Here is a 21,293-nt window from a genome sequence, read left to right as displayed (position 1 = left end):
TTACAGTTTAAATATGAGAAATTCAGTTTTCCGAGAATTTCAAGCTGTGACTTCTTAGCTAATCATTTGTTGTTGTTCTATATAGGCTAATAAATTTCTCTCCAATTTTATTAACAGAATAAATCTTAAAGTAAGTCATTTTCATTTTAGAGAATGCTAAGTAGCTCCATAATGCCCCTTAAATAAAGTGCTACAGATACATTTGTTAATCCTTGTTTTTCTGTTTTGTAACTTTTATAGATTGCCTTATTCTCCTTAGAAATGTGGAAATGTGTTATTTTCCCCTTAGAACCATTTTATCCTTTTTCATTTAGTACATACTGGTTATTCACAGAGATAGCTTGAAAAGTCAATCAACTCTATTTTCTTCCTTATTTATCCCTCTTCTTTGACCATGCCAAGAAAGTGTGGGCACAGAGGTAATGCTACTTCCGCTCTTGCATAGACATTTCAAAGCACAAAGGATGTCACAAGTCGCCTAGAAGGAAGTTCTCAAGTGCAGAAAACACTGTGCCACCTGTGCTTTCAGTTAGAGAAAATCTGTAACAATGTTCTTGTTTTTCTTATTTTTTTTCTTCTAATGGTGATTTCTTAAATATTTCAGAAAATCTTGGTACTTTTGACTTCTGGATTAAGGTCTATTCTATGTCTATTTGACCCAATTTCTATAATGCCTAACCAAGTACAATGTATAATAAGTAGTTAGTTTCTATTCTTTTCTATTCTATTTTTTTCTTTTCTTTTTTCTTCCTTCTTTCTTTCTTTCTCTTTTTTCTTTCTTTCTTTCTTTCTTTCTTTCTTTCTTTCTTTCTTTCTTTCTTTCTTTCTTTCTTTCTTTCTTTCTTTCTTTCTTTCTTTCTTTCTTTCTTTCTTTCTTTCTTTCTTTCTTTCTTTCTTTCTTTCTTTCTTTCTTTCTTTCTTTCTTTCTTTCTTTCTTTCTTTCTTCCTTCCTTCCTTCCTTCCTTCCTTCCTTCCTTCCTTCCTTCCTTCCTTCCTTCCTTCCTTCCTTCCTTCCTTCCTTCCTTCCTTCCTTCCTTCCTTCCTTCCTTCCTTCCTTCCTCTTAGATTGGAACAAGTAGTCCAAACTATTTTCTCCATGTATTTGTATTAGACAGTGGCCTGCATCTTGCAATGGACTTTCTTCCATTGATTTTACCCTTCTCCTTTAACTGATTTACCAAGTCTCTGTTCTACACCTAGAGAGTTTGAAAAGACAATAGTATATTTTTTGAATTAGCCTCTTAAAATAATTTGGGAATGAATAGAAGCACTTTTTCTTTAGTTGGGCACAGAGAAGAGAAGGAAAGAGGCAATGTGATTCTGCAGTTTTAATACCTCCTCTCAAGTCAGATAACAAGAATGGCACTTACCATTTTCAGCAAGGAAAATTAACTCTGCCTTGAAAAAAACTTTCTTCTTACTGACTATAAACAGACCACAAGAATAATCAGCTATTTCCCTTAAAATGCATGATTAAAAGGAGTGTTTATAAAGAGGTTGATTGCATATCTATATACATATATATAGATATATATTTGTGTGTGTGCATGTATGTATATATATGTATATATACATACACCTCTACTATCTACTATATCTAAAATAGGGCAGCTAGATGGCATAGTGAATAGGGCACTGGACCTCAAAGAAGACCTGAGTGTTTAAATCTGTTCTCAGAAACTAGTTGTGTGACACTGGGCAAGCCACTTAACTTTGTTTGCTTCAGTTTTCTTATCAGTAAAATGTAAAATGTTGGAGAAAAAATACCAAACCACTCCATTATCTTTGCTAAGAAACCCCAAATGGAGATACAACTGAAACACCTCAACAACATCAACAACAAATATCTAAAACACCATATTAGGTAAGAAGGTCACAAAGACAATGACAAAAACAGTACTCATATTTAAAGAGATCATATTCCATTCAGAATATATAACATATACAAAATAAGTGGATCTTAAGGACATGCAATCCTGTACAAATAATGTGTTCTCATGATATCAAGGGTTGTTATGTATACTGTAGATGGTTGGTGACTGATTCTGAGCTTATGGTTCAAAATTAAAGTCATCTTCACTTGAAATCTTGTGAATGAGTGAGATATTTATGATGGGAAATATAAAGGGAAGAAAAGAGTCAGAAGGGAGAGCTTTGAGAAATGTCCCCCTTAAGGAGGATAGTAAAGGAACAAAAACAAGTTAAGTGGGAAAAAATTAAACAGGTAAATTTATAGAAAGAGAACCAAGACAAAGTGATGCCCACAAATATGGAAAGAGAGATTGGTTCTAAAGAAAATTGGTCAACAGTGTTAACTATTTTCATCCCAAAGGTTTCAAGCTTAATATATGTATAATACTCTATTTTCTCAGGCACATGAAATTTTTTTGAATACAAATAAGGTCTTTTAAAATCTCAATATCTCTATTTGTAAAATAATCATTGCCTACTCTCCATAAATCATTGAAATACTTTACATTGAGTGATTTTAAATTTCCTAGTTAAAAGCTATATGAATCATAAATATTACTGTAGTTGCTGCCATAATTGTAATTTGCTATAATAATTCTTTGTGGAAACACAGCTCCTTTAAAAAGCTTCTGCAGGAATTATGTTTACTTTCCTATCTTGTGCTATGGAAGAAGCTACTTTCATGTTTCATCATTTGGCAAATAAGCAAACTGTTATGTGGAAAATAATATTTGACCCCATATCCCACAGGGTGATTTGAAGATTACTGCAAATACTTTGGACATATTTATATGTATAACAAGAACAAAAAGTCTCCTTGTTTATATTATTATAGCCATTTGTTTGGCTTTACTGTTAGGCCTCTAAAGACAAACTCTGACAAAATAAATTGGCATTGACACATTTGAAGCATTATCTTGCAGTAAAAGCGTTCTCTTTTTTCCTGCCACTAATATTAACATTCCCATTGAGAAATCTACACAAATGGAATGGAAAGAAAAATTGTGTGGGACTCCACCAGCATTTGCAAGTTAAAGGCAATTCCAAGAAAAAATGATCATTCCTGATTTTGTTTTATTAATTGTTGTTTACAATGTAGTACCTTAAAATCACATCTATTGATAATAATAAAATCTATCCTCTTGGGAGATTCTGGGGCTCTACATGCCTCTACTGCAGAGGAATGTTTTTTTCAATATATTCATATAACAAATAAAACTGAGATTGAGCACTCATGGGTGTATTGACAAAATCATTTTACCCCATGACTTGAAGGATTTAATATATTAGATTACTCATCATTCATAAAATGAGCAGCTAATGCTAAGTTTGAAAGTGTATTAAAATTTACTTAATTTCATGGAACCATAAACTTCTAAAATATAGATCAGGGTAATAGCTTTAGTCTGAAATGATTAGACATAATCATTTAATAAAAATAGGAGGGATTTCAGTTTGGGGAAGTATTTAATAATGTATAATTCATCAATGTTGCATTGTGCTTTTTTGGCGCTTTTCCCAAAACTTGTAAAAATATAAAATTTAAAATGGGAAAATATGCTTTAAAATGAGTACCTCCATTTGCTTTGTATATACATACTTAGGGTCAAGAGAGTCTAAGTTTTGTAACTACTACCTTGATTCAGATATTAATTCTTAATTTTAAGTAATTCATTTTTTAAAAATGTAACTTGAATCATTTAAATTTTATTAGTTTATCACATGCCAAAGCATAATACTTAAGTAAGTTTGTGGTGTACCATTTCTGGTAACTTTTTAAAAGTTTTTATCTATTCTAAGAGCAGAGCATCCAGGCCAAACCATATTAAGTTTATAATTAGATAATGCTATTTTTGTCATATTGTCATTCTAATAAAAGAGCTATGGGGAATTGAAAGATAATTTTGAGATATTACTTCTTATTCATTAAAAATTATTGTTGATGTTTTACAGCTATTTGAATCTCAGAAAAGGACACCGAAATGCCACCAGCAGCAAGTGGTCCACCTCAGTATCCACCCCCAGATGGAGGATGGGGCTGGGTTGTGGTCCTTGGAGCTTTCATTTCCATTGGATTTTCCTATGCATTTCCCAAAGCCATCACAGTATTCTTCAAGGAAATTCAGGAGATATTCCACACTACCTACAGTGAGATAGCATGGATATCATCAATTATGCTTGCTGTTATGTATGCAGGAGGTAAGGCTCTTTGGAACAAATACCCTTCTTGGTCAAGAAGTAATCTCTATGCCACACTGGATGCCTTGTAACATCTAATTTTCTTAAAATAATTTGTTGTAATTTTGTGCTCTCTTAAAACAAATTTATTTGATTGGAATTAAATATGATTAGGGCTGCTACATGATACAGTGGATAGAGCACTGAGCCTGGAATCAGAAAGACCAGAGTTCAGCTCTAACTTCAGACACTTATTGGCTGTGTGACTCTGGGCATGCCTGCATAAAACTGGAAAAGGGAATGACAAACCACATCAATATATTTGCCAAGAAAATCTCGATAGCCCACAAGGTCACAAAAAGTTGTAAAGGACTGAATGACTAAACAACAACAAAATGATATTAACTGTTCAATCTTAGTGTTTTTTTTTTTTAACAATAGTCAGTTTGGAAAGTATTTGTTTGGGGGAAAAAAAACTCACACAAAAAAACAACACAAGCAAAAAAAAAAAAAGGACTTCATAGATTTTGGCCAACTTACCAGGCATATAACCTTCTTTGTTATGAATAATAAAACTGGAGTTTTAGTCTTTACTGATGTGCCCCATTCTCATTTTTGTAATTGATATGATTTTGCATATCATTTGCTTCTAAAAATCTTATTATCTAAGGCTTCCCTTTCCAAAATAGGAGCATATAAACCATGTTACCATATTCCATTGCACAAAATGAATCCATTATGTGATATAGATGTTTATATATGTGTGAAGGGCTATTGCACATACCTCTGAGCATATCGAAAGAACAAAACATAGAATTATAAAGGACACTTAGAATGAGTCTACTGTTACATTACTTTCTCTTAACCACCATGATTTCATGGAATCAAAATGCCTTAAAGATGTAAAATAATAAATATTCACCTACCCCCAATCAATTAAATCGGTGTATTTTTCCTATGTAATGCCAAACATCTGAATATTTGGAATGGTTCAAGTGACAACTGACTTGTTAATATTTTATTTGATTGTATTGAAGTATATGAATTATATTAAACAGACACAGATATAAAATTAGATAATTTTAGAATTAGAAGTAGAGTTCATTTTCTATTCCTCCCTCCCCTCCTGCCAGGGAGGAATAGAAAATGATTTTTGTATCCAAGGAATAATGTTTGAATTTGGCCAAATAAAAAAAATAATGTTAAAAATAAATAAATAAATAACCCCCCCCCAAAAAAAAAAGAAGTAGAGTTCATCCATATAAATGATAACAGCAGCTAGGTGGCTCAGTGGATAGAGTGTTAGGATTAAGAAGATTTATCTTCCCGAGTTAAAATCCAACCTCAGACACTTATTGGTTATGTAACCTTAGGCAGTCACATAATGCTTTTGGCCTCAGTTTCCTCATCTGTAAAATGAGTTGGAGAAGGAAATGGCAAACCACTTTGCATCTTTTCCAAGAAGATTCCAAATTGGGACACAAAGAGTCAATACTGAAAATGACTAAAAGACAAATACTAGTGATGATATTTATATGGCACTTACCACATACCAGGCACAATGCTAAGGCCTTTACATTTATTATCTCATTTGATCCTTGCGACAACCACAATAAGTAGGTGCTATTTGCCAATTTTATAGATTAGGAAATTAAAGCAAACAGAGGTAAGTAACTTCCATGGACCACACAGCTAGTCAATGTCTGAGGCTGAATTTGAACTCAACTCTTCCTGTACTACCTAGCTGTCCCCATCTAGAAAGTATTCCACAAAATAGAAATTAAAATGAATTCCTGAAATGTAGATGGGTATCTAGTGAGAAAGCCGGTGTGTAGACCCAGATTTTCTAATCCCATTACATTAAATAGTTCTTTTTCTCATAGTCTTTTGTCTTAAGTCACACTAAAGTTATCCTTTAAATACAGAAGCTTCTTCTTTGTGCCATGTATGTATATATGTGTGTATGCATGCTAACAATGTAAAACTGACCAAATGCAATAATCTTACTTTTTATTTGGGAAATAAGACTTTTCCGCCCCTCTATCTCTCTACAGATATTAAAATTTTGCTTTTTTTTTTAAACTAGAGTCAGTCAGCCAATACTTATTAAGTATTCCTACATTCAAGGCAGCACTATAATACTGGAGATAAAATAAATGACAAAGCTATATCTCTGCTATAAAGAATCCCTCACATTCTAATGAGGGATATCCATGTAAGCAACTAGGTACATACAAGCTATATACCGAATGAAATAATATCTGCAGAATGGTGACGGCCTTGGAGGGGATGACACTAGCAGCTGGGACCTGGGAAATGCTGCTGGCAAAAGCTGGCATTGGAGAAAAGTTTTGCATGAAGCCAGGACAAGTGAGAGGTGTAGGTGAAGGGAGAGAGAATTACAGGCATGGAAGTGCAAAAGTGGAAAGTTTGGGAGATGGGGAAGACAGACTATGATCTGCACAGAGCAGTAAGTAGGGCAATCTAGGTGGAACATAGAGTGTGTGGAAGGGACTGAAATGTAAGAAGAGTGAAAGGTAGAAAGGGGTCAGGTTAAGAAGAGCTTACAGGGCCAAGTAGAGAACTCGCCCTGCCGTTCATACAGTGCTGCTGTAGCAAAACGAGTAATTGCCACCAAGGACTCAGACTTCAAATAGCATTCGCAGCCCCACTCTAATATTTTATGATAGTATAGAGGGGAGTCTGAGTCCTCACAACACTATAAGCTCTGGAAGACTCTCTTAAAACTCCAAAGTCTTGGAAGATGACAGCATTGTGTCCTGTTTCTGTCATCTGAAGAACTAAACCTAAATTTAGTGAAATTCATCAAGTACTTTTTATTGGGGGGTTAGTGGGCGTCGTGGAGGAGGAGGAGTAATTAATGAAGACAATCATACCTTGGTTGTCCTCCCTAAATAGAGGTCTCTTGCTCTTTACCTCTGATTCTTAGTTTCGTGGCATTCCTTCTAGACAGTTCAAATCTTATCTTCTTCAAGAATCCTCTATGATTTCCCATGCCCCATGCAGAAGCTAGTGCCTCCCTTCTACTCTCTCTATCTTATATTAACTAGTTCTTTACATTTGTTTTCTCCCAACCTTTCCAACACACACCAAGTAGACTGTGACCTTCTTGAGGCCAGAGACTCCCTTTTGTCTTTCTTTGTATCCCTAGAATTTAATATAGTGCTTGGCACAGGATACATGCTTCTTAAATGCTTGCTCATTGGTTTTGCATGTTAAGTTCTTTGCAAATCATATGGGACTGTATAAATGCCAGGAATTATTGATTAGGCCAAATATCTACCACCATCCTTCATGTAAAACAGATATCTTTACCATCTCACAATGATGAGTCTCTACCATTAGATAGGTTAGGATGATTATGCAATCTATGAATTTCATGCATATAAAACTTAATTCTACTTCTCAAAGTTCTGCTGAACCCCCTAGAAATGGATATTTGGTAAATTAGTAAATTTAGTAAATCTAATAAAATATATACTAGATCTAGTAAATTTAATTTTCATAATCCTTGGCATAATTTTTCAACATCAGAGACCTTGATCTCAAGTTCCCCCAAAATAATGTCGTATAGTACAATATATTCTTTTTTATGATTACCCAAAATCTTTGAGTGAAATAAATGATTAAATTCTCCTGTAGCTGGATATTTACAAGTTTTTAATTTTTTAATATTTAATTTATTTTTTCCAGATTGAATATTGGTATGATTTTTAATATTTGTTTTCTGACATTTTTGAACTCCAGGTTCACTCCCCACTTCTAAACTTTCTCCCTCCCCAAGAAGGCAGCAAATTTGATATAGCTTTTATATATATATATATATATATATATATATATATATATTTCATATATAATGAAATATGTTTCCATGTTCATTATATTGCAAAAAAGACACATATTGCTTCATGCTAGAGAAAAAATTAATAAGGAAAATAAAGTTATTACTGAGCTTTTAATCTGGTATAAATACTTCTCTATATCATCACACTGTGATAAGCCCGTGAAAGACAATAAGTCTCATTTGAATCACTTATGTCTGTGGTACAGAGAATTCAATATGAAGACTTTAAGTATGTTGCCCTGGTCTGAGTTTGGAGATCTAGTTTGTAGGGTCTTGATAGTGTTCATTGTAATATTTGTAAATTTGAGATTTCAAGTAAAGATTTATTAGAGATTAGATTAATTCTGTTTCACTGCAGCTAATCTGTCATTACTGGACTGGCCTCCATGCTTGGTATATCACTAAATAACTTACAACCCAACAATTAAACAAAGAACAGTTTTCTTCTTACTATGTGGTTTTCTCAACTGAACTATTGAGTATCCTAACTACTGAGATATTGAGGTTTAATGTTTTAACTACAGTATCTGACTCTGTTCTAAAGATTCAAAGTAGCTTTCTGATTATTTAAATCTAGAAGAACTTGAATAGGATGTCCCTTATCATGTGGCTTTGGACAGAGCATCAGTCAAAGAATTTTCCCTGAAACATAATAACTCTATTCAGTGAAAAGCTTGGCATATCAGGCTCAGCCTAATTTGTAGGCGTTAGATCTGTTACCCAATGCTAGTATTGTATCTCTGATACTCTCCCATAATGGCTTCAGATGATTTTTTTGATGCAGGATGAAATAGAGCAATGCCTATGAATGAAGCACATTTTGAGCGATTGCAGAATGGATACTTTATTCTCTTTCTGATAGCTAAACTTTCATATTTCTGAAGCTGAAATAAGCCCGAAGCCCACAAGGTGAGGAGGCATGGAGTTCTCTGAAGGGTAATGAGTCTATCTAACCAGTATCTAAAACCCTCTCTTCATCATAATGCTAATTAAGTTAACCTGAAGAACATCTAAGATCTGACATGCTCATTAGGGCTTAGCATTCCACTTATTAATCACTGTGGTGGGGTCACTGGGTAAGATGGAGTAGATGCAGAGTCCTGGCCTCTGCTTAGAGGAGTATTGCCCCTCACTGTAATTAGCTGGCATCTGTGTTTCAGTAGCAAGGTATCACCCTCTACTATAGGAATAAAAATGTAATGAACAAAAACCCCTATTAAGGACAGAAAAGAATGCAAATTATGTTTATCACTTACTTCTTACTTAGGATACCGCTATTAAATTATAGCAGACCATCTGGCAATCCATATGGTCTCCTGGAGTTCTGGTTAATTTCAGCAAATAGGTCAAGCACAGGGATCACCCCATTAATAAAGCACTAAGCAGAGGTGCAAAATTTAGAGCAGATTTCAACTTTTTGTGTTTGGTTTGGATGAATAGAAAATACTTTTGTCAACAGTAAGTGCATGCGATTCTCTTTGGTTTTAATATTTGTTGTTCATTTATGGAACTGACTGCCCTGGAAATGGTCTACTGTGTAATTATTGAGCCCAGGCATCAGGCTGCCAGTGGCACTGTGAGTTTCTCATGTTGTTTAGCTGGATCTCTGTTCTCACTTGGAACAATCAGCCTCTCTGGAGATGAGAGGTAGCTTAGTCTCCATGGTAACCCATTCTTCTGCCTTTCTTGAGTAGTGCCTGCCAATTGTGCTAAATTAAGGGAGATGGTTCTGCGATGGGCTCCTCCACCCAGGGGACTGAGCTTGAGACCACCTAACTTATTTTCCTGAAGGGCAAAGAATAGGATATAATAGGTATAGAAGGTCAGTGTGAAAAAGTGCATGCTTTAGTTTTAATTGTATGTATTATTTTCCTTTCATGATGTGGCCTTATGCTCTATATGATCAGAAGGAGTCATGGCTTACATATCTTGCATAATGTTGCTTTCATTGAAAGAGAAAATAAGCTTATCCTATATAGCTCTTAAATAAATCTCAGGCACTTCCCATATTAAATAATTAAGTAGGTTTTTATAAAGCTAAAATATGAATCTTTTAATATACATATATGTGCATGAACATGTTCATGTGTGGATTTGGGAGTATATCAACTGGATTCTGTTCTTACTAGCATTTTCAGACATATTGTATAACATACATATATAATATTTCAGTGGTCAGTTTTAATCTATTAAAACTTAAAAATTTCACTATACTATATATCTGTATATATAAATGTATTCTCTTTATATATAAAATTTGTATATATATGTATATATATACATGTGTGTGTCCAAAAACAATAAGTGCAGTATACAGTGCATACAGTATCAAACAGCCTTCATTTGAAAGTTCTCTCCTGTGGAATTATTTTTAAATGCTACTTTCCATATTTGTATTATTTGCTTGAATGTTTAGAATGATAAAATAGAATAGAGAACTAGATGATGTCATTCATATTACCAAACACTTGTAATTTTCAATTACATATTCCTAAAGGGCCTGATGGGAGCAAATATCCACAGTGAGCAAATATCAGTCATAGTCATCGTGACTACAGTATGCTTGTGGGATTATGGCAACAACCTGACTGTGTATGTTGGAGACTTATTCCTGTCTCCTCAGAAGTAGTGGCATCAGCAAAGTAAATTAAATCGGGCAGAAGAGATTTCTTATCCTTGATTTTTTCTTGGATCCACTATAGGTCTGAGATCCAACTCACTTGGATAAATCAATATGTTAATGGCAGCCACGGCCATATACTGGCTTCCTTGATGGACCAGGGTGTTTTCCTATGCCCTGTACAGTCAGCCACTTCCAGACATCTTACAAATGTTTGAGCCTGGGAAAGATTTGCTGAGAGTAATAGTAGTCCAATGTTATCTATTGTAATAAATGGAAAAACTCAACTACAACTCAAGTACAAGCCTTATCAGAGACTATAGCTTGTGCTGTATCTGTATATGAATACATAAACCAATAACAATACTGAAAAATAAGAGGATAAAAAGGTAGAACTCGAAGGTTGAAAACTGGCAGCCTAGAGTAATACCCTCAAAACTTACCCATGTATGTAATATGTGAACTTGAGTCTAGATATTTTTGACCAGGATGAAATTGCTTCTTGAAATAGTAGTATTAATAAGCATTTACTTAGCTTTATGAGGTTTAGGATATGCTTTACAAATATTATCTCATATTATCATCACAAATACCCTAGAAGGGAAGTCTTATTATTATCCTAATTTTCAGTTGAGGAAACTGAGGCAATCAGAGGCTAAGTGAAGACATAAATGACATCATTAGTAAATTCCTGAGGCTATATTTATACTCTAATATTCTGACTCTAGGTACAGCATTCTATGCACAGTGTTTCCTAGCTGTTATGTTCTTTATTCTATATGAGGCAGCATATTGATTTTAAAGTCAGGAGGAATTAGGTTCAAGTACTGCTCCTGACACATACTAGTTGTGTGACCTAAAGCAAGACAATTAATCTCTTAGTGTCCCAGAAAGCTCTAAGTTAAAGATAAGATCCTGATCTACATCAGTGGAAGTTTTCTTATGATCACAAAGATAACATCTCTTTCTAGACCCAACAATCTTGACTATCACTTCAGAGGCTTTGTTAACCTAAAATACAAATCTGGAAGGACTAGTATCCATCAAAATATATGTCTTTAGTTTTCATATGCATTTTATTATGATACTTCCCAAATGATCATCCTTTCCTTATTTAGCTAATATTATAATTATGCTATTTTCATTATTATTATTATTTAAACCCTTACACTCCTGCCTTGGTATCAATACTATATATTGGCAAACATGACTAGGCAATGTCTATTGATTTTCATTTTCCATTGATTGGTATTCTACCACCAACTCCCCTACAACAATCCTAAGGTAGAACAATGAGAGATCTCCTTTCAATAAGACCTAAAAGTAAAGTTGATGGAGAGTGAGGGCCAAAGGATAGGGCCACAAAATACTCAAGATTTGTGTGAAAGTCCTCAGACAATGAGGGAGAAAAGGGTCATTATTAGGAGGATGCATAGAGAATCATATAATTGTCTTTTATATAGGAGAAGAGGAAAAAAATGAGAAAGATTCATTTGCATAAACAAATGACAATTCCTTTGACTTTTTCCATTTATGCTACAAGTAGACCAGGGATCATGATTACAATCACATTGTGACAAGGAAATCACTTTAAAAGACTGATATATATTAATTTAAGGTCGCCAAGGAATTCAGCTATGTAATTCCTAAATGAAAACTCAAGTCAGCAGTCAATCTTTTATGGAGTTTAATTACAAACAGGAGGAAGAAAGGTATGAGAGAGAGAGAGAGAGAGAGAGAGAGAGAGAGAGAGAGAGAGAGAGAGAGAGAGAGAGAGAGAGAGAGAGAGAGAGAGATAGAACGGGGAGAGAAGGGAATAGGGCTTAAATACCCCCTCTGTTTAGGCTGGGCCAAAAGGCCCAAGCCCTTAGATAGCTGAGGCAAAGAAAAGAGATCAGTCCCTATCATTCACGTGACCAAAATGGAGAAACAGTCTCAGGGGCCTCCACCTCCAGCTTCCTTCAGAGCAAGCTTCTCAGAGCACAACCTCTCAGAGCAAAACCTCTCGAACCTCTTTCAGTCCTCAGACCCCACTATCTTTAAGGAAACCATCCAAGTTCCCTCCCCTCAGTTCTCACATCTACCAATCACTGTCAATGTCTTCCCTGTGTCAATGGTGGCTCTAACTTAACCCAGAACTGCCCAGAGGTCTGTGGCTTTGCACATGTCTGTTGAAGGTCATATTCTCAAATAATTAAATCTTGATCCTTTGCTGCAGCCCTTCCTAAATCCTGTTACCCTGAGTAGGGTGGATATTGGAAGTTCCAAGACCTGGTTCTGTCATTTCAAGTATCTCTTTTGTATCAATTCTAAAATCAATCATGACTCAAAGAACTTCCTGTTCTATGCTTAAGCATAGGTCAAAGCCCTTTCCATTGTTTAGCAAAAGGTTTCTGTCCTAAAGTAATCTTAAGTAGGGAGGAGAAGGACCCTCCCATGCCAACGGGCTTCACATTCCAATAGACTATCAGTAGGAAATTTTTCAAGTATGAAATTTCCCAATGGTGAAATTTCCAACATTTATAAGTCTAAGAAATTTTAAGGTTTACAACGTGAAGGTACAAAAATGACCTATAGCAAATGATTAGTGTGTTCTTGTTGAATATTAGTTTGTATAAGATTTTGTATGATGAAATAAAAATACTTCGAACTTCAGAATGAAAGTTTCAGTGATATTGTTAGTAAGATGCAATGATAGGGGCCATGGAAACCAATCAAATATTTATTTAGTACCTACTACATGAAAATCATTGTGCCAAGTGCTGGGGGATACAAAAAAAAAGTCAAAAGATAGTGTCTGTCCTCATGAAAGTCACGTATTGTAATACAGAAATTGTTTTGTAATAATACACGACCACTTCTCTTCATGTAACAAGTTTTTCTTAGCCCCACACTGAGTGGTCAAGGAGTGATCAATAACAACTTTCCTGAAATCCCTAGTCTTTGTCAGGGACAACCTTTTTTCCCCAATCAGAGTATGCAAAGTGTTGAATTTTAATAACCTCATTTAGAGTGTCCTTGAACATGCACAAGTTATCATCAACTTTCCAAATGCCTCTTGGGCTTGAGGGAATATTTCACATTTAGTTTAAAATATATGTGAAACATCTACGTAGAGTTAATTTGGTATTTTCAGATAAAGAAAAATCAGTCGTAATGAAATGACACAGGAGTAATGAACTGTAAGCCTTGCTCCTAACTCTGCATCATTCAAGAAAAGGTATATATATGTTGTGTGTGTATTTATATATTTGCATTGCTAGAATACCCAGACTATTACTTAGAGTTGCTCCTTAAATCAAACATAAGACATCATAGGAACTAGATTAAGCACTTCAAAGGCAGTATAACCTTTGTTATTTAAAGATAACTCTGCTATTCATTCTAATACTACTTAACTCAAAGCTAGAGGCTATTCATGAGTGTTTTTGAAATAGCCTTCTCAACATAACAAAATCACTTGGGCTCCCTGAACAATAAACACTTCAAAATAAACACAGGAAAGAAGGGAGAACTTTCTTTCATTTGTCTGTCTTAAAAAATGATACACTTTTGAAAGCTATTTTTAATGCTCCCTAACCCAGGTAGCCTTTTCAATCTTCTTGTAACTATTTTCTCATAGATTTGATGAGGCAGGCTGTGTTGAATTAGTGATTAAAAAAACAATTATATATAAACAAACTGTATATGTAAATTTATGAATATATGTTTATAAATATGTGGACATATATACATGCATACATGTGTGTTTATCTAGATGGGAAAAAGAAGTACACACATACCACCCCAGATATTCTTCTTACCTTTGGAATTCAAGAGAATTCATTTATAGAAACATCCCTCTCAAAAAGAGGTCATATCTATCTTGGTCTTGACCACAGTATATATGTCTAGTAGTTTATTTAAAATATGAATACTCTTATTCATGTTTTATGGAAACAAATCCAAACTAAAATGAATTTTGCTTTATATTTCCTATGGTTATCCTGGGAAGTATCATTTTTAGTGTTGATATATTTTGCTTTTCTTGAAGACTAATTATTAGTTCCTTCATGGTTAAACAGACACAGATTCAAAATCTCCATTCTTGTTCTGGAGCTTACTCAAAAGTGAGTGGAAAATAATTTAATAAAGTGGCTATATTTTTATATACATCACTTTCCCTCACAAAACTTTACTTTATCTTATTTGTAGCAGAGAGAATATAGATTAGAGAAAAGAAAGAATCTTGTTTCCAAGAACCTCTGAACCTTGTTTCCAAGATTATCTATAAAATCAGTTGGGAAAAAAATGGAAAAATGTGATTTGGTGTATTTGTCTTATTACCTAGACCTCTTTAGATCTAGTCATTAGCCAGAGTGTCCTAAAATTATCAATAACATTGAGAATAAATTTAGAATCATAGATTATAGAGAAAGATGATTATCAAGGCTCTGAGCAGTAGGCATTTGGGGATTCTCCTAGTCCAGATAGAGTTTAATCCATTCTGTTGCTCCTCCCTAATTGATTCCCTATTTCATTACTTAGAGTTTACTCCAAACTTCTCTCCTCAAGCTACCCATCACTACCTCCCTACAAACATCTGAGAACTTCTACAAGAAAATAGCTATTCATAAGTACTCTCTTTTAATTTCTACCTCTCACATCCCCTTGATATCATTCATCATTCTTTCCTGTTTTATTCCAATCTCTTGTGAAGAGGTGGATATCTTCAGCAAGACCAATCAATCTAAATGAACCCTTGATTGAACTTACTCCTTCTCTTCCTCCCCTCCCCTCCCCACCACCATCTTCCATCTTCTCTCCCAATCCATTGAGCTCCTTGTTCTTTCACTGTTACCCACAAAACATGCAATCTCCTCTAAACTTTTTTTCTAACCTTTAATTTTTTATTACACATAGAAAGAATTTTTTATAATTGTTTTCTGAAATTTTGTTTTAGATTTTCCACATACACGCACACAGTTCCATCAGATGGTAAATAGTTTGATAGGTTATATCAGGACTTTCATGTAATACACATTCCCATATTCCTCATGCTTTGAAAGAAGAAAAGTATAGCATGATCAATTAAAAAAAGCATGTAAGATATAAAATATAAAGTAGTGTGCTTTGATCTATAATCAGACTCCAACAGTTCCTTCTTTGGCTGGGAATAGCATTTTTTATCAAGAGATCCATGGGGTTATTTTGGAACTTTGTTTTTCTGATAATAGTTTAGTCCTTCACAGATGGTCATTATATAATATTTTGGTTACTGTATATGCTGTTCTCCTGTTTCTGTTCACTTTAGATCAGTTTTATAAATCTTTCTAAGTTTTTCTGAACTCATCTTGGTCATTATTTCTTAATGAACAATATTCCAACTATATAGCACAGCTTATTCCACCATTCCCTAATTAACGGGCACCTTCTCAGTTTCTAATTCTTTACTACCACAAAAAAGAGCTGCTAAAAATATTTTTTACAGATAGATCCTTTTCCCCTATCTTTGTTCTCTTTGGGAGATAGACCCAGTACTGGTATTGCCGGGTCAAAGGATATGAACAGTTTTATTGCTCTTTGGTTGTGGTTCCATATAACTTTCCATCACAAACCCTTTAAGTTTGTTTTCCAACCTTACCAATCACCTGGAGTTTATCCAAAGTTCCCAATGATGTCTTAACTGCCCAATACCATGACCCATTTGTTTAATCTTTATCCTTCTTGTCCTCTTTGCAACATTTGGAACTGTTGCCCAGCCTCTTTTTCTGTATGTAGTCTCCTCTTTAGGTTTTTGCGAATTTGCTCTTGGTTATAGAAGTTTGATTGTTCCCTTTTCAGCTCTTTTGCTGAATTATCATCTGTAGCACACCCTCTTAATATGTGTGCACCAAGGTTCTATATAGTTATCCCTTATCTTTCCTCTAAACACTTGGTTACTGTATAATTTCTTATGAGTTTAATGAACATTTCTACACAAATGATTCTCACATCTATTTATAGCATTAGAGTTCTTCTGAGCTCAAGACATGTGTCTCCCACTGCCTATAAAATATTTCCAGGGGATTTCTCATAGGTATCTGAAAATTATTATCTCCAAAACAAAACTCATTTTCTTCTCCCCTTTCCCTTCCAATCCATCTCTCTTCTGAACTTCCTTGACTCTGTCAATTGCTCCATCATCTTGCAGTTGAACCAGTTCAGAAATTTGCCATTATCCTTAACTTTTCATTCTTCGTACACACAGATGCTAACTTTTGCCATTTCTCCTTCTGCAAGATTTCCCATATCTTTCATCTCTCTGTTCATATTGTTGTCACTATTATTTAGACTCTCATCTTCTCTTTTCTGGACTCTTTTGTGAGCTTGCGTACTTGGTCTCCTCACACACACACACACCCCTCCACTCTAAATTCTCTTTAGAGCTCCAAAGTCAAATGTCTAAAGCTCAGATATCACTGTATCAGACTACTATTCAATAAATTCCATTGACTTCATATTTCTTTAGGATTCAATCAAACATGAACTCTCTCCCTTGGCATTTAAAACCCTTCACAAATGCAATCATCTATACTATTTGGTCCACCCAAACTGGACTTTTTAATGTTCCTTGCTCATTTTACCCCATCTTCTGTATCCATGCCTTTGTATACATTGTCCCAATGCCTGAAATGATCACCACTCATATCTCTGCTTCTTAAAATCCTTTATTTCATCAAAATCATCTTTAAATGCCACTTTCTCTGCTGATCTTATTGTAGCTGCCCTTCTAAGAACTAGCTTTTATTTATATGTAGAGATTTGTTCTCTAAAATTTGTTGTTTAAAAGATAACACGGCCATCCAATGCAGCTGAGGAAGTCTCCAGGTGTAATGACTTTTTGTGCCAATGGACCCAGGCTTCCAACACCGAGAGAGTGGGACTGTCTCTGTGCATTGACTTTTCCACTTAAACCTTCATGCACAAGTGTGTTTGTGCACAAAAACACACAAAGACAATAGTCACCCTCGGTTACCGAGAGACTACTACTACTAGAGATTTGTTCTGTACTTACAAATATCATTTTGTGTCCTCCAATAGAATATATATTGCCTGAGGTCAGGGACTGTTTCATTCCCCCAGTGCCTATGTGGTTCCATAGAGTGACTGTTTGATAAATGTTTATCAATTGATCAATTGTAAATTTTTTTTTGTTTTCTAACATGGGATAACCTAGCTGTCAAATGATCCAGAATTACATTATAAACGCTTGAATACTTTTTGTAAAGATAAAAATCAAATCTTGATAATAAAAATAATATATTTTAAGAGATTTATTAGTGATCATTAGAAATAAAGGAATAAAAAAGGTAACAAAATAAAAAGACCACTAGCCCATGGCTAAGCAGTCATTTCAAAAGCCCCAACACATACCATCCTTGCCTTCAAGCCTAAGAGAGAGAAAGTAGGACTGCCCACTCAATTTATTCCCTATCTACAGGAAATACATAATGAGAAGAAATAAGTGGGCTCCCGAGAAATGTAGTTCTTTTCTAGGGTAGCAGATTTTCAATTATACATTCCCCCTGATGATCAATTGGGGAGGTTAGTTGCCCCAATTTGATCACTTAATGTAATCAATTTTTAAATTACAATAATTTGTGGATAAAAGGAGAAAGAACAAACCCATGATTTCTAGGAACATTGACAAAAAGCCAATTAGGGGGCAGTCCCCTTTTGCATAAGAATATACATACAAAACAAATGCATTCAACCCCACACTGTTCAGGTCATGACATCCCAAAGTTCACTCTGGATCTTCTGGTGCAATGTGTGGTCTGTGGACGCATCTTCATGGTGCCTTTTCCAAACAGTTCACTTTCTGGAATTGGAGAGGGAGCATGTTTCTTAACCTTAAATTACTCTCAAAAGAATTAAAACTTTACATTTTAGAATAATTATACATTCCCCCCCTGAAGAGGGTGTTGAAAAACACAGGGATCACTTCAGGATACATGGCTGAGTTATGAGGTAGATGAATCAATTGGCAAGAGAAATCAAAAACAAAAATAAATCCAAATAAAAGAGAAAAGATAACTTCTGGATGGAATATAGACTATCAAGGTCTTATGTGAATAAATTCTAAGCAAAGGAAAATAAACCTATAACAGGTCCTTGAATCAGAGCCCAATTAAAGTAATTTCTATCCCACAAGTCTGTAGGACAAATGCAGTAATATTTCACCTACTCATTTTCAGCTAAGACTACAGAAAATTGCCATACTGTACAAGAGAAAAAAGGACTAGATTTTTGTGTGATAGGGAAGTGTCATTCAAAGGTATGATTTTACCTTCACTCTCAGGGATAGAGGAAGCCAGCATGATAGCCAAATTTCAGTACTTGTTTGTGTGTATTTCACAAAGTTTGTAGATACAAGGTGTCCTGCTTCTTAACATATGTCAAGTACCGCAACGTTGAGTCGCACACTAGGTACAAGTTCTTTCATATTGACTTAGAAGTCCTATCAATCCTACCTCGATTGATTTGGTCTTTTTTGACCTTGTGTTTTTTGGCACTGTATAATAGCTCTTTTGTTCCCTTCTCCTGGAATCAGACAAAGTCATTAAGCAAAGTCCCATAATTTGTTTTTTATCAATCAATGACATCATTTTTATAGTCTAAGGCTTTTGTGATATGCATTGACATTAGTGCAAATGTATTTTAAACTTATATTACTGCAAAATCAAAAAAATTAAAGAAAATCTTCTCAGTACTGTTGGCATGTACAAAAAGGAGAAAAAAGAAAACTGAAATACTATATTGCACATGTAAGGAAAACAATAATAAAAAAGTTTTAAAAATAAAAAATATATAGCTTACAATCATTGGCACATTCTGTCAGCTAAGGAAAGGTAGAATACAAAGGTTTCTCACCCCAAAAATGATATCCATATCCTTCAAACCTGTCCATGATCCACTGTGAGTGCAAATGATTTTTCACAAAGTAGCAGTTTTTTAAAAATAAAGAACAATAGTACAACAAGTAATTCACATTCAAGAAGTATCAAAATCCCCAAAATTATAATAGCGCATTTAATGACAATAGCAAACAAACCCACTATCATAAGGATTCACATGAGACTGCTGTATGACATTTAAAACTAATGGATATTTGTGTTTCAGGTATAGCAATGTTTTAACCTTGGCTGAGACTTTTTTGGGAAAAAATCTATTACTGCCATCATTACAAAAATGTGGCAGAGGAGTCTAGAAAAGACAAAACCTCTGTACTATTGATGTTGGATCTAAAAATGTCATCAAGAATCTAGATTGTTCTGGTGGAAGTGTAGAGTAAGCTGAAGAGTTACAATTGAGAGGTGCTCCCTCTCCCTTGGGAGCCATCCAGGGGTGCCATGCCCTGGGATCAACTTCCCAACAAATCCTGAGGTGGGGATTATAATGGTGCTTCACTTCAGCTACTAAAGTGGACCCTTTACTTCTTGTTACAAATAACTCAGAGGTAGGCAAAATGATCCGTCAGAGTTGTTGAAAAAATATAAAAATCATGTCTAAAGACCCCTTAAAATCAATGTGAAATATTAAGCTTATTAAATTCTCTAAAGGTTGTTATACAATTGTAACCAGTTTTGAAGAAGTCCATCCATCATCTATGTGACAATTAACAAAGCCAAAATAGAAGAAAAAGTTGTATAGTTATAGGGGAAAGGTAATAGAATATAACAGTAGTGAAAACACAATAGATTAAAATGATTCAGTGTAACAAAATAATATTGATCAGATTTATATGTGAACTTAAAACAACAAAATTAAATCTTGAAGCAGACAATCAGCAAAATACAATAAAATATAGACTTTCATTAAATAATGAAGTCTGAAGAGCTTAAAAATTTTCACCTCCAGTCTCTTTAAAGTTCCTTTCTCTATCAGTTCAGATTCCTTTTGTCAGAGCTCTGGAATTTCCCATAGCAAGGGAGAATATGGGTTTGAGGAATCCCAAACTGGATGAATCTTAGAGACTGGGCAGGCCCAAATGGCAAAGAGTTGTAGGGAGATCTCAGGAAAGATAATTGAAAGGACCACTCATGAATGGTAGAAAGAAAAAACAAATGCATTGCTCTTTCAAAGAGTGCCCCATGCTTGCCATTTTACTTCCTGTTTGGAAGAGTAACTTCCTTTCCCTCTCCCCAAGGTAAAAATGCTAGTGAGCAGTTTGTTTCCCCTGCCACATGTACAGGGAGTTAAAAACACATCATGGTTTTTATCAGCTTCTTGGAGAGCAACTCCAAGTTTGTGAGTTCCAAAGATACAGCGGCAGTGACCAGCAGTCAGGGCCAGGGCTGGGGCTGGGGCCAGAATAGGAGGATGAGCGACTGGGATCAAGAAGATCAGGAGTGAATGGCTGGGACAACCCAGGAGGCTGGATCAGTAGCACTAGGAGAAGCAGACCACTGGGATTTAGCAGCCAGAGCTAGCAGAATCAGGAGAATCAATGCCAAAGGCATCAACAGAGTGAAGAACACAGGCTCAAGCAGATGGGCAAGAGAAGCAGCTTTTCTCTTCTCAGCCAAGAGTCCCCTGGCTAAAAAAACAGCCTGGCTGGCAGGGAGGGCAATCAGGCAAAAAATAGGGGGAAAAACCAACAAACAAACTGTTAGGAGCAGGGCAGCAGCTACAGTA

The 21,293-nt window shown here is 34.9% G+C and overlaps 1 protein-coding gene across 11 annotated transcripts in view; it reads left to right on the top strand.

Annotated features, from left to right (window-relative positions):
* SLC16A7 (solute carrier family 16 member 7) overlaps positions 1 to 21,293 on the top strand; it is a 269,238-nt gene that overhangs the window by 160,130 nt on the left and 87,815 nt on the right. For all 11 annotated transcript variants that reach the window (XM_056797694.1, XM_056797697.1, XM_056797695.1 and 8 more), the window contains one exon: positions 3,925 to 4,170. In XM_056797694.1, coding sequence (XP_056653672.1) covers positions 3,954 to 4,170 — 217 coding nt within the window. In that variant the 5' untranslated portion in view covers positions 3,925 to 3,953. The remainder of the gene's footprint in view (positions 1 to 3,924; positions 4,171 to 21,293) is intronic.

This window comes from Monodelphis domestica, chromosome 5, assembly GCF_027887165.1.
Source record: "Monodelphis domestica isolate mMonDom1 chromosome 5, mMonDom1.pri, whole genome shotgun sequence".
In the NCBI taxonomy this organism is placed as follows: domain Eukaryota; kingdom Metazoa; phylum Chordata; class Mammalia; order Didelphimorphia; family Didelphidae; genus Monodelphis; species Monodelphis domestica.
Note: the sequence above shows the minus strand (reverse complement) of the source record. Positions and strands in the feature narration are given on the sequence as shown.